The 12880-nt window shown below is 51.7% G+C and overlaps 1 protein-coding gene across 1 annotated transcript; it reads right to left on the bottom strand.

The window, feature by feature from the left end:
* Positions 1 to 5874: 5874 nt before the first annotated feature.
* Positions 5875 to 11580, bottom strand: ITGB1BP2 (integrin subunit beta 1 binding protein 2). The gene is made up of 11 exons (XM_062502933.1): positions 11517 to 11580; positions 11234 to 11283; positions 11092 to 11148; positions 10650 to 10798; positions 10400 to 10512; positions 10087 to 10145; positions 9132 to 9202; positions 8806 to 8908; positions 7371 to 7490; positions 6891 to 6953; positions 5875 to 6141 (listed from the first exon to the last, which is right to left on the bottom strand). Exons 1-11 carry the CDS (start codon positions 11578 to 11580, stop codon positions 5875 to 5877), a joined length of 1116 nt encoding a protein of 371 aa, XP_062358917.1.
* Positions 11581 to 12880: the final 1300 nt, after the last annotated feature.

Raw genomic sequence — 12880 nt, forward strand, 5'->3', positions numbered from 1 at the left:
TGCCTGCACACCTGGCACTTCCTCTGGAATGTGCAAGATTTCAATCAACATGTCAGGACATCATCTGAAGAGCTGCTCCTGTTCTGACCTAATTAAGCATTTTCTGGTATCATTAACATGGACAGTTCACTCTCCAGATGAGCATTTGCTGGGGAAATTCACGACTTGGAACACACACACACAGAGTAACTTCACGTTGCATCAAATTTTTTTTGCGGAAGAGAAACAACTTCTAGATCTTCCCTTCAATACTCCTGACGGGAGCTTCCCTGTCTGCTGAGAGAAGGCAAAATACAGTGACAGAAAATAGAAAGAAAACAGGAACCTGGATCCTCTTGTAGTTTTCTAGATTTATGCTTTTTATACTTCCTACATTTCTAAAACCTCTTTGCAGAACTACTTCTTAGGACATGCCTCTGCCTTTGCTCTGTTAACATCAGATGCCTCTTTGTTAGGTGGATTTTAGCTTTGATATTGCTCTTTGATAAACTCACTCTCACTGAGTTTGTCAGCTCTTCCTTCCTTCTCTTTGCAGTTTAGATAGGGCCCCATTTTGGCCAAAAGTGAGCAGAAAACTCTCCAGGAGTTCAGCTGAAATCAGCTGTACAGAGCTGTGTCATTCTGCTCAGCCACCAGATTTAATCAAGTCCTCATTGTTTTAGAGAACCAGATCCTGTTTTACCAGGAGCAGGCAGAAGTTAAGAAATCGAAACAATTTAATTGCTCATCTTTCAGTAGCAAAAACTAGATCAGAGACCATTCACTCTGCCTGAAACACGAAGTCAGGCAGGAGCTTTCAACAAAGAACTGGGTGGATAGGGCCTTTCTAAATATATCACACCATCCTCACCCATGCAAAGGAGTTAATTCACATGTGCAGCTTACCCACCAGGCCTAGCAGGGAAGAGAAAGGGGCTCTCAGCAATGTAATCAAGACTCTGCTACTATCCCACAACAGCTCAGCTTACTCGCCATTGTTTTAGGCAAGTGCCAAAGGGATGGAGAAGTGCCAGGCTTTCAGAATGTGTGCCAAGAAAGAGCAGAAAAAGTTAAATAGGAGACTTCATCCCTCATACCCTTCAGCAGTGAGTGACCTACTTGGACTTCTCAGTGCCTCTCAAAGTTTTCACACCACTTTCTGTCCTGCCATTTACCTGCAAGAGAAACAAAACTACAATAGTCTGAGTGGCTGCAGAGAGGGGGAAAAAAAATCCACAAGGGAAGGCAGAATTCAGCAGCACAGCAGGAACTGTGCAGTCCAGCACCCGGGCTCCACATGAACAACAGAACTGAGGAAGCTTGCTCTCTCCCAAGCTCTTTGACTATAAATTCATCTCCCAAGCACATAACAGGAGTGCAATTCTCACTGGTTGTTCCTTCAAGCCAGTGCTAGAAAGCCCTTCATGCCTTTTGAGGCAAAAAGTTGTTTCTAGGAAATAACAAAAACCCATCAAAACCTTCCAAATAATATTTTTAAAACATCTACCTCTGTCAAACTCGGCTGAAATTGGTTTATTGCTTTAAAGATTTTTTTTTTCCAGGCATGAAACACACATAAGCAATATTTCTTAGGAAACTACGGTGAAAATGAAGTCTTCTGCATAAGGTATTTAGGCAACTCAGCTACACAAACCTCTTACTACAGGCACTCATACTTCAAATTTTATAGCAGAGCAATGCTATTAGTGACCAAACATCAAACACCTTAAATTCTATAAAACCTAGATATAGAATGGATAATTAATATTTCCAAAGGGCATTAGCTCATGAAAGAGATGCAGAGCTGATGAAATAACACTGTGACAAGGTGCAGCTGCACAGCCCACAAGTACTAAAACCCAAGACTTCAGCACATACCCGGATCCCCAGTGAATGAACTTGACACATATCCTGCCATAATCAAAAGCTGCAGAGAATTTAACTTGGATTTTCCTCCTGTAACCACGTGCAAAGGCATGGATTAATCAAGACAGAGACCCTCCACAGTTTATTTGAACACAAGTGACCCCTTGATGGTGAGCACAGCAAAGGTGTAAGAACAGGAGCCAGGGCTGCAGGGTGCTGTGCCCACACCCACTAACTCACCTCCTGGGTGATACAAACAACTAGCACAGGTCCTGGGGGTCACAGTCAGTTCATAAAATTTAATAACCATGTCCTTCCCACCTTCCAGAGATTCTGACAAGGCCTTGGTCACTACTGTTGGCTAAAAGAAACAAACAGTACCTCAGACATACGGTTCTGTAGAGAGGTGTTTTAAGCACGTTGCAGGATGAATGACAAATCCAGTTTAAGCATTCTTGATTCCTATTCGAGGTAAAAATAAAAATTAAAAAAAAAAAAAACGTTAGGATGTCTTCCTATCATCTTTTGTCACCTGGTATTTGCTGGCACTCTCAGTTATAACAAAGCCACTGTTGCACATGAAGGGCAATGCTACACCAGGAAAATCTAAGCTTCTTTCCATGAGAAAAAAAGCCCCTCCACGCTTTTCACTGGATTGCACTTCTCTGATTCCTCTTCCTCCTCCACCCCCAAATTTCACTGGGCAGCAGGGGAGGGCGATTTAATAAAAAACAAAAACACAAACAAGATTAAACAAAGAAAAAAAACAAACAAAACTCAGCCAAAAACAAAACCAAAAGCAATTTCAAACAAAAAACCCCAAATGGAAACAGAAAAACCCAAAACACAGAAACCAAAACAAAAAAAACAAACAAAACCCCAAACAAAAACAAACAAAAATGCACTTGCTCAATCAATACCAGTTTTTTTCAAAGAGTTTTGGTATGACTAAGACAGGAGTTAATGCAAGCACTCAGGATGTATTTTATCATGGCTTGTGCACTACAATACTGCAACAATTACCAAGTCTCATTTGCATCAAGTATCACAATTCTAAAATGTGAACAATAGTTACCAGGGTCAAGGAGTCTCTCAGCAGTTCATCAGATTTACCCATACAGGCATGTAAAATAAAAAAAATATTCCCTGTAAAGGTACAAATCTTTACATGACACCAGATTGTGTGAAAATACTTAGGACCCCAAAAGAATCACAGCCTGACCACGTAAGCAAATCAAACCACACGTTCAAGTTTCCTCCTACTAATTGCAAACCACGTATTTAACTGTTTTCCCAGGATCTCTGTAAAGTTAATTCTATGAATAATATTTAAAAGCTTTTTTTAATGGAAATACTAATCTAAAATATGTCTCATAATCTTAAGTTCCATGTAGAAAAATCGCTGTGCTGGTGAACAGTGGCAAACTGGCTCCAAAGTATGCCTTCAAGTGATGTATTTTACATCTTACAAGGAAGAGAACGTGAGCTTTTTAAAAATCAAAAAATGAGCTTGCGGGCAAAGTGCTAATGATTCTGCCACAAGAAGTACTGCACCCCAGCCCAGGACACACGTTGCAAGCACAAGGTAGGCATAAAGAATATTTAAATTAAAGCATTTAAAGCTTTTTTATAACTCAGAGTAATTATGGTGGGAATCACGTGTGTTTATAAAGAATAAACAGATACTGATTACTCACTGGTTCCTAAAAAAAAAAAATAAAAAAAATAAAAAAAAACACAACCAGAAAACAACACGGGGGGGGGAAACAGAAAGAGAGAATTCCAGAACAAATAAAATGCAGCATTGCTTCTCGGGGTTTAAGGTTTAGCAGGAGCTCGGCGCAGGTTGTTATAAAACTGAAAGTTCACGACGCTGCAAAAGAGAACCACTGAGTTGATGAAGGGGAGCTCTGTGGCAGCTGCTAAATGAGACAATACCTGGCAACCTCAGAGTGTTTTAGGGCACCACCTTGCACTACTCTTTCCTGCGACAGCACTTTGCCAGTTTGTGGAGAATAAATCCAACTTTCCTACCCTCACATATCCCTCACTGTCAGCAGCGAAGCAAGAGACCTTTCCAAAGGATATCTTATCCTGTGCCAACTTTTTATGACACTCGCAGGGAGCATAGGTCGCCTTAAATTTGTCGCGGTGCTCCTGATCGAGATTAGCATCGCACCGGCGTTCCAACAGCGCGGCCCAACCTCGGCACACTGCGGGAGGGCGGAAAGCGCGACCTGCCCTGCCCGGCCCTGCCCCGCACATCCCCGGAGCGGAGCACGGCTCGTTCCAAACCCTTCCCCGGCATCCCCGGGCCCCCGACCAGCACCACATTCAGCTCCGCACGCACCGCCCAGCGCCGCAGCCGGGGCGCGCATCCCGAAGCCCTCCGGACACGGAGGAGCCAGCGCGCCACGCGGCTGCGGACGACGAGTCCCCGGTTCTCCCGGTTGTGCCCTGCCCCCGCCCCGGAGCCGGCCGCGTCCCGGCGGGACAGGTGCCGCCACAGCCTCCCCCGGGACGGGACCCGCGGCGCCCGGGCCGGCAGAGGCCGCGGGCCGCGCCCCGCTGTCAGCGCGGGTGGCGGGGCCGGGCGCGGAGGATGTTCCGGCACGGCCGGGCGGGAACACACGCGGCCACGCTCGGGGCCCGCCGGGGCCGCCGCTCCCCCCCCCCCCCCCCCCGCCCGCCCCGCGGGCTCTCCGGGCCCCGCCGCTCCTCCGCCCGCCTCCGCTCCCCGCCGCCTGCGCCCCGCGCTCACCTCCGGCGCGGCCCCGCGGCCGCCGCTGCTCCCCGCGCTCCCGCGGACCCTCGACCCGGCCGCGCCCCGCGCCCGCCGCCGCCCGCCGCGCGCACGCGCCCTGCGCCCGCCGCTCCCCAAGGGGCCGCCAGGGGGCGCCACCGCGGGCGCGGCCGGAGCGGCCCCGGCCCGAGGGGATTCTCCTCTCCCTCTCCTTCTCCCTCTCCTTCTCCCTCTCCTTCTCTCTCTCTCGGGGCCGCGATGTAGTTCTTCGATACACCGATACAGCCCCGCCATCCGCCCCCTGTAATCCTGCTCATGCTAAATTCGTTATTTTGTAATTATGCGTTGTCCGAGTATATCTCGAGAGAGGGGTTTCGTCTGGTTTAGGATGATTTCTCAGTTGATTCACTTCAGTATCCATGAGCAGAAATACGCACGCGTGTCTGTGTGCACGGTCGCAAACATGTAACATGTATCCTTAACAAGGACGATATATCCTTAATAAAGACAATGCTAGCAGAAGGAAAGAATGGCAAAACCGAGCTATTGCTTTTGCTCTCTCTGCGCAAAACCGTCCGATTAAGTGGCTCTGTGGCAGAAGATTGTTGGGTTTTTCACACGGGTGAATGCTCCCGGTGCACGGCGTGCAGCTCCCCCGTTCCCCTTCCCGGCGCTGTTCCGCGGGGATCCGCCGCCCCCGCAGCCTCCGCCCGGCCCGGGGCTCGCTCGGCATCGCCCGCTGGTCCCCCGGGCTGTCTCACGCCTCTACGGGGCTTTGCAGCAAACGCCACGGCTCCGCTGGAGCTGCCGGCAGCGGCGACGCTCCCGTGTCCGCGGTCGCCGTGTCCCGACAAAGAGCCCCAGGGCCCGGCTCCCCCAGCGCCGGGCGAGGGAAAGAGCAGGAGCTTATACTCAGCTCAGCCCGGGGCTCAGCATCCCCAGAAGCGGCAGGGAAGGCTGTGTCCACCCCCAGAAATGCCAGGGTTAGGGAGGGTGCTGGGCTCTGAACACCCCGCCCCCAAGGACACCGAAGGTGCAGGCACGGGAACTCCTCCTGCTGTACTGCCCCAGCCAGGCACAGAAGAGGAAGTGACAGAAGGCAAGGTTTGGCCCGCTGATGTTTCTTAAGCGCCCCTCACGGATTTCAGAGGACAACCTTTGCTCTGGGCGTTTATTAATTGTCCTTTCTGACCCGGGGAGAGGCCGTGCTGCAGTCTGCACGTGGTTCTGGACTAGCTCTGCTCTTGTGGAGCTGGTGCCCAGCAGCTCAGGAACCAGCAGGACCGTCAGTTACTCGGTGCTATCATATCCGGTGTTCCCATCTCCAACTCTTCATATTCCTCCTCCGACCAGCTCAAGCTGTCATCAGAGTCCTCATCCTGCACAGCCCCAGGCTCCTCCGTGTTTGCAGCTTCTTTCTCTTGCTCAGCACAGGACTGTGACTTGCTTTGGGGGAGCTCCAGCCTGGCCCAGGAACCAGGGTTTGCTTTGCAAAGCACGATCTCCACCTTGGCTGGGACCATGCTCACAAAGCTCTTCTCTACATCAATGGTCTAGAGACAGGGAAAAGCGCAGTGAGCCGGGCAGGGGAAGCCAGGCAGCACACGCTCAGCCTTCCCCTTACTGGCAAAGCCCTGCCAGAGGAGAAATCTCCTCCTGTGCCAGGAGAAGCTTGGGCTGCAGCCGAGCTGAGCTGAGCTGACATTTTTATGTCTCAGCAGCACCACGGTGCTCTTACCGAGGTCAGGAAAGCTCAGCTTGCCTTAGCCACACGTGCAGCTGCAGCACAGCCTCTCCCCAGCAGCGAGCTGTGTGTGCTGAGACACAGCCATACCCACACCTGCAGCCCTCTGCTGCCTGCAGGCACAGGCAGCACGCATCAGAAATGCAGACAAGAAATGCACAGGCAGATTCCTCAGCCTCACTGCTGCTCCCAGCCAGTAAGCAGCTGAAAAATCAGTCTCATGGTTCAGACCGTGGCCTGCCTGCAGCTCACAGCAGGACTGTAGGGGAGACAGGGAGCTGCTGGGCCAAAGAACATTTTGGGGCAGCCTGGGATCAAACCCAGAACAGCCACAGGGCTGCCAGTGACCTACAGCTCTGACCTTAGCCCTGGATCAGTCAGTGCAGGCACCTCAGCCTCCTCACAACCCCTAAGGTATTTCCCAGCAGAGATGGCCATTTATATACCTGTGTCTGGGCAACGCAGCCCAGGATGAAAAGCTCAGGCTGCCTCACAGAACTGCAGCCCAGCCCCATGCAGACTGCTGGAACAGGGAAATCAAAGCAAACAGGATCTTACCCCCCAGAGCTCCAGTTCTGCCTGGAAAATCTTATTCCCTTCAAAGATGATATGAGCCTCAAGCTGAAAGATCAACAGAAAATTATCTGAGAAGGCAACACAGAACTGCCAGAGCTCTTTCCTCAGATATTGCATTTGCCTTTCAGCACCATATTGCATCCCACATCCCAGCTCCAGTATAATGGTCTGATGATCCCCTCAGCACCTGGCAACATTACACCCCTTTCAGAGCATGACAGGTTCACCTCTGTCACAGGTCAAGGGATTCAAAGCCAGCAAATCCACCCATTGAAGCTGAAAGTCAGAGCTGCTGGGCAGACGCAGCAGTGAAGCCACCAGGCTCTCAGCTCAGGGATGGCAGGTTGGCAGTGCCAGCCCTGCTTGTAGCAGCAGGCCACCAAAGAGCACCAGGCACCTATCTGGCTCCTGGGTGGGCAAACTCAGGTGTGCCATGGCAGTGCCCATCCCCACCCCACTCACCACGGTGCGATTGGCCTTCACACTGCTGAGGGTTGGCAGGGCGTTTTTGGCATAGACTGTCACCACCACCTGGCTGCTGGTTTGGTGCCAGTCCTGCCGGCACAGCACTGCCTTCTTGTCCTGCCAAGGAGAGGAACCCATCACAGCACAGCTGGGACTCAGGCACCACCCAAACAGAGGGGACATCTGAGCCAGAGGATGCTCCCTCTCAAATCTCCTTTGGGCTTGTTAGTTCAGGTTAGCTGAGCAGGTTAGCTCAGCAAGAACAAATTCTGCCTTTTGTGCAGGTTTTTGCAGTTTTGATGGTTCATGCAAAAGTGGGCAGCCTCTGCCATGCTGTCTGTCCCATTCAACATGGGACATCTGTGCTGTGCTTGGGGCTGCTTCAGGACACTCTAAGGTCAGACATCTCCTTTAGTTCCAGAGTCACTCTGCTATGCCCAAGCTCCTAAGTGCTGTGCACAGTCAGGAAATTCACCCTGGAGGGCAGTGCTGGGGCTGTTATTGAACATGGATCATGCCACGATGCTACATTTCACCTTTGTCCACCTTGTCAGCACCACAGGCACTGACAGGCCTGTGTCCTCACCAGGCTCATTTATGGCCATCACAAGGAGACAGACCCCCTCCACACTGCCAGCCAAAGAAATGGCTCCAGGAGGAGTCCTGGCCCCAGATTAGGTGACAATTAGCACAAAACATCTGCATCACAACATCACAGCTCCTTCACTGCAGCCTCCTTTACATTCAGGATATGTTTTCTGCTCCAGAACAAAGAAGAGATTGGGCTCAGAGAGGGTTGCTGGGAGCAGTGCTGACTCAGAGGAACACAGTGCACTTTCAGGGTTATCCTGGGCTGCTCTGGTGCAATTTTCCCAGCTCTAGCTTGTTTCCAGTCAAGAACTTTCCTGGGGAAACTTACACACACAGTATTGAGAACTGGGATCTTGTCCCCCACTCCCCTGCCACAGCACCATGTTGGTATGTGGATGAGATCCCACCTGAGAAATAGCTGCATAGGGAAAGCTTCATTAAAGCCAAATTCAGTTATCCACAATCATCTGTCAAAGCCTTTGGTTTGGTTTTTTTTTTTTTTTTTGACTTTTCCTGTGTTCAACAACCTGTCTGTATGTGGCAGCCTGCAATGCTGGCTATGCTGTGTCCAAGACCAGGTCCTACCTCACTCAGCTTTCTATTGCATATCTGCACATTGGGTGTGAGACCCAACACATCTTGTGAATGCAGAGCAGCATCTTAAAGGGCAGATGGGTAAAGATTAGGCATTCAAGCCCTGTGCAGTCATCTGTCAGCAATTATTAGTATTAAGACAATAAATGCAGAAACCTGTGTGAATGCAGAGCAAGGAAACGAGCACTCTCAAATGCCAATAATGCCAATTGCTCACATGAGTTTCCTCTCCTAAGAGCCCCCTTACCTTCTTTTCTGTCCAGCAGTGACACCCACGGCTGCAGCCTGGTTGCTCCATGAAGGCACTGAAGTCCGTGGTTTTGATTCCACAGCAGCTCCAGTACTTCATCCTGAGGAGAGCAGGGTGACCTGAGTGGGGTCAGGAGCAGGAGAGGAGACCACAGCAGGGTGAGGAGGCAGAGGGGCTCATAACCCAGAGCTCCCCCTGCCCACCTGTCCCCATGCTGGTGTCACCCAAAACTGCAGTGGCCATGATGCTGGGGCCACACAGCCTTGCCATGTAGCATTTTGTGACAGGGTCAGTTTGCTCTCTGGTAAAGGGTTGTTTCTTACCCCTCGTGGAAGACAGGGACGCCAGGATGAAATGTACAAACTTCTGTGTTACTCTCTGGGCCCTGGTAGATCTATGGAGAAAGAAGCAGAGGAAAGTTCTCTCTGTGTCTCTGGCACAGGACAATGTGGCACAGGTATCCATTCATCAGTACCCATCCATGTAGAGGGCACGGCACAATGCCCATCATCACCCTTTTCCCAGGCCCAGCATCTGTGAAGACTCACTCTGGGACCATGCCCAGCCAGCAGCCCAGCACTTGTCCCTGATCTCTGCTGGCAGGGCAGCCACCCTGACCTTGCCAGGACCACAGTGTCACCCCAAGAACCTGTCAGCAGCCCTTCCGTACCCTTCTCCCAAACACAGCCTGCTCCCAGCCCAGGGCTTGGCAACACAAGGACAGTGGGCAAGTTTAGACACCACAGAAACTCACCCTGAGGTGCAGGAGGTCATTTGTCATTCCTGTCCTTTCCCCTCCTTCCCAGAGCATGTCAGTCTTATGTCCTCACCCAGCTCCTGCCTTTGGCTCCCCACTCCCTCACTGCTGCTTTCCAAACATGCTCTCCCTACCACAGCTCAATCCCTCCCGCTCATCCACATCCTCAAGGCAGGCAGTGCTCCACAAGACAGTTTCTGGCAAGAGAGAAATTGGGCTGTGCTACATCAGTTCAATGCAGGTGGGAATTGGCCTACACGTCCAGCCCTGAATATGTGCTGCATTTCACTGCAAGCAGTCAGCAGCAGTGAAACACAAATGCACAACCGATCTGGAAACCTCTTGCAGGAAGGCAGTTGGGAGGTGACAGAGGTGGCCACTCTCAGGGCAGGATGAGAATACGGAGCAGGTGGGCACTGCCACCTTCCACCTGCCTGATACCTGCCCTGAACCTGGACCTGTGATGCTCCTGGCTACAAGGCACAGGCTGGGTAATGACAGGACCCTGCCCAGGTACTCACTGCCTTGCAGGCTGCGTTCTTGCACGTGGTGCCAGCTCTCACCTGGGCAGCCTCCTCACCTGCAAGAGCAACACAACTTCACCCAGGACACACACTGGCCATGCCTGCCCCAAATCCTCCCCCAGCCCTCTGCCAGCTCCTCAGCTGAGCACAGACCATCCCAATGTGCCTCCAAGATGCACTTTTGAAGGTTTGCAGGTTTGGCAGTTTTCAGGATGCGCAGCACTCGCTGACTGCACTGAGCCTGTCATGCAAAACTCTATGCTGAACTTGCCATGTGCATCCCCAGTGCCATCCATCAGCTTGTCCCTACCTGTACAACTGCTCTCGAGTGTCTTGTCCTCAGAGGACATGCTCAGTTTCTCCAGTGCCTGCTCCAGAGACCTGGATACTTTAATTGGCAACAGTTGTCTTGGCTCATCGGAGCTGGGAAACAGCAGCAGTAAAGGCCAAGTGGGTTTTTCTGTGATTTAAGTGCCATTGCCTCTCCTGAGAGAGCAGCAGGGCAGGACACACACAGAAGCGACACAGCAGGACAAGACTGTTAGCTGAGCCTATCTCACCTTGGTCTTTCCTGCAGCATCTTCTCAGCTGATTTTGGTCCTTGGACAATGAGCTCCTTCACTGGTTTGGCCTTTGGCTCATCTGAGGTCTTCCCTTGGCTGGAAGGCTCAGGGGGCTTCTCCTTGCTGTGAAACCCCTTTGTGCATCCCTGAGCAGCAGAGACAAGCCTGATGACTGCTTTGTTCTCCTCTACCTGGTGGCTGTTCCCAAACCCTGTGACTTTCCATGATGTGGTGGCTCAGTGTCCTGAAGAGATGGGCACTTTGCACTTTGGGAGCAGCACCTTTCTTTGGAGGGTTCTTGGAAGCAGATAGCAAATCCCTGGCTGGCAGGGCAAAAGGGACATCCCTGACACAGGACAGGGATGGGACAGGACTGGGCAGGGGCCAGAAGGAAAGGATGGAGGGACAGTGGGTGCATTTGGGCTAGCAAGTCACTCACCTTTATGGAGAGGAACTCAGAGAAGTCCGTTGTGCGTTTCTTGCAACAAGACCAGCCCTAGACACCAGGACATGAGAGGCTGGTCAGGTGTGGGCACAAGGTCACTCCCTGCAGCTGCATCCCCAGCTCCTGCCCCACTCACCTTCAGGGCATCATGGAAGATGGGGACACCTGGGTGATACAGGCAGGAATCTGAAAAGGGAAAGCCGGGCAAAAGCTTTCAGGAGAAGCAAACCTGCCCACGAGCCACCTGCAGCAGCAGCAGCTCCAGAGCCAGCTCCTGCTGCACGGGCCGCCTGTGCTGGGCTTAGCATTCCTGCACTGGGTTTAGCAGCTCGGCTGCAGCACGGCAGCCGAGGCCACACTCTGGGAAAGCAGCACACAATTCCCATTCCCTCTGGGGCAAGGCACACGAATTCGCTCACCCTCGGCGTTGTGCTCGGGATCAAACCTCTGCCCGCAGCCCTTGTTGTAGCACAGCAGTGCCATAGCTCAGGGGTGTTCTCAGTGCCCTTCACTCCTTCCACAGAAATCGCATCCGTCTTGTCCCTGCCCGGATCCCTCCTCTGCTTCCCCACCGCCGGCAGCCCAGGCACGGGAGGTGGCTTTGCCTGGCTTTGGAAGCAGCTGCGGGAGGCGGCTGGTAACCGGAGACCGGGCTAAAGATGGACAGGGCAGCTGATGGGGCTTGGCGCCTGTGATATCTCCACAGGCATTCCTGTGCTGGCCCTGTGCCCGGCAGAGGGAATGGCCGCTGCAGGGTGGCCCCAAGCCCGGGGTGTGCAGAGGTCCCGTCCCAGTGCCTGCCACCCTGCCGGCCAGCATCCGTCACGGAGGTGTCAGCATCACCCCAGTGCTCACACAGCCTTTGAGCAACCGTGCTCGGAGATCCCTGAAACTGAAGGGAAGAGAATTCTCAGAGACACAGGGCAAAACTCATGCTGATCCCCCCCAGCCCCAGAAGTCACAGCCACCTGCTAAACAGAGGCACCAGCAGACCAAGGCTGTGCATGTGGCCAAGACTTTTGATGCTGGTTTTGTGCAGCCCAGGAGTAACAGAGTGGTCAGTGGAAGGTTCTTGGCCAGATATGAGACGTAGGACACAATAATTATGTGGGTGATTACAACTAGATTTATGGCTAATACAGTTTCAAAATATCTCCAATGCAGTAGCTAAACCACAAATCTACCATTTATTAAAAAATATGGTATATACAGGAATGGTCCTTCCCATTGAGTCACAAGCTTTGCTGAGACCCACTCACTTTCTAAACTCCTCAGAGAAATCTCAGTGTGGCTCAGTCCACTTAGTCTCAGATTTTGCTACAGTCTTTGTCTGAAGGATTATAATATTCACAGGTTTGGCTATAAACATACAGATTTACAGTCTTCGACCTTGCAGAATTCACAATTACAAAACAGTAAGGCAACTTTGGAGCTGCTTTAGAATTTTATCTCTGTATTCGACCAGATTTTACAGTTCTTCACTACTCCTCCAAAACAGTATTCTGTGTGGTCATTGCATTCTGTCTGGACATACCCTGCAGGTGTCCCCAAGAGGGGCAGGGATGACAAACACCACCCAGAAGCTTCCTGTGACCTTGGGAGAGCAGTTTGCATGGTTGGCCCAGACACCAGCAGCATTTTATTCACTTTTGCAGGTCAATGTGCACCACAGTCAATCACAAATAGCTCAGTTCCTAATGTTTCTAGAATACATTAATCATGCAAGCATTCCATGAGTTCCTCCTGCAAAACCTGCCTGAAGTTCTCATCTTATCTTAGGACA

This window comes from Cinclus cinclus, chromosome 15 (assembly GCF_963662255.1).
Source record: "Cinclus cinclus chromosome 15, bCinCin1.1, whole genome shotgun sequence".
NCBI lineage: Eukaryota > Metazoa > Chordata > Aves > Passeriformes > Cinclidae > Cinclus > Cinclus cinclus.

What these genes read in the sequence shown, in the direction of transcription:
- ITGB1BP2 (XM_062502933.1), bottom strand. Translation starts at nt 11,580, where the DNA reads ATGGCACTGCTGTGCTACAACAAGGGCTGCGGGCAGAGGTTTGATCCC. An exon ending in CTGAGTTCCTCTCCATAAAG is followed by an intron (nt 10,799 to 11,091) that starts GTGAGTGACTTG and finishes TCTGCTGCTCAG; the next exon opens with GGATGCACAAAGGGGTTTCA. An exon ending in ACTCGAGAGCAGTTGTACAG is followed by an intron (nt 10,146 to 10,399) that starts GTAGGGACAAGC and finishes TTGCTCTTGCAG; the next exon opens with GTGAGGAGGCTGCCCAGGTG.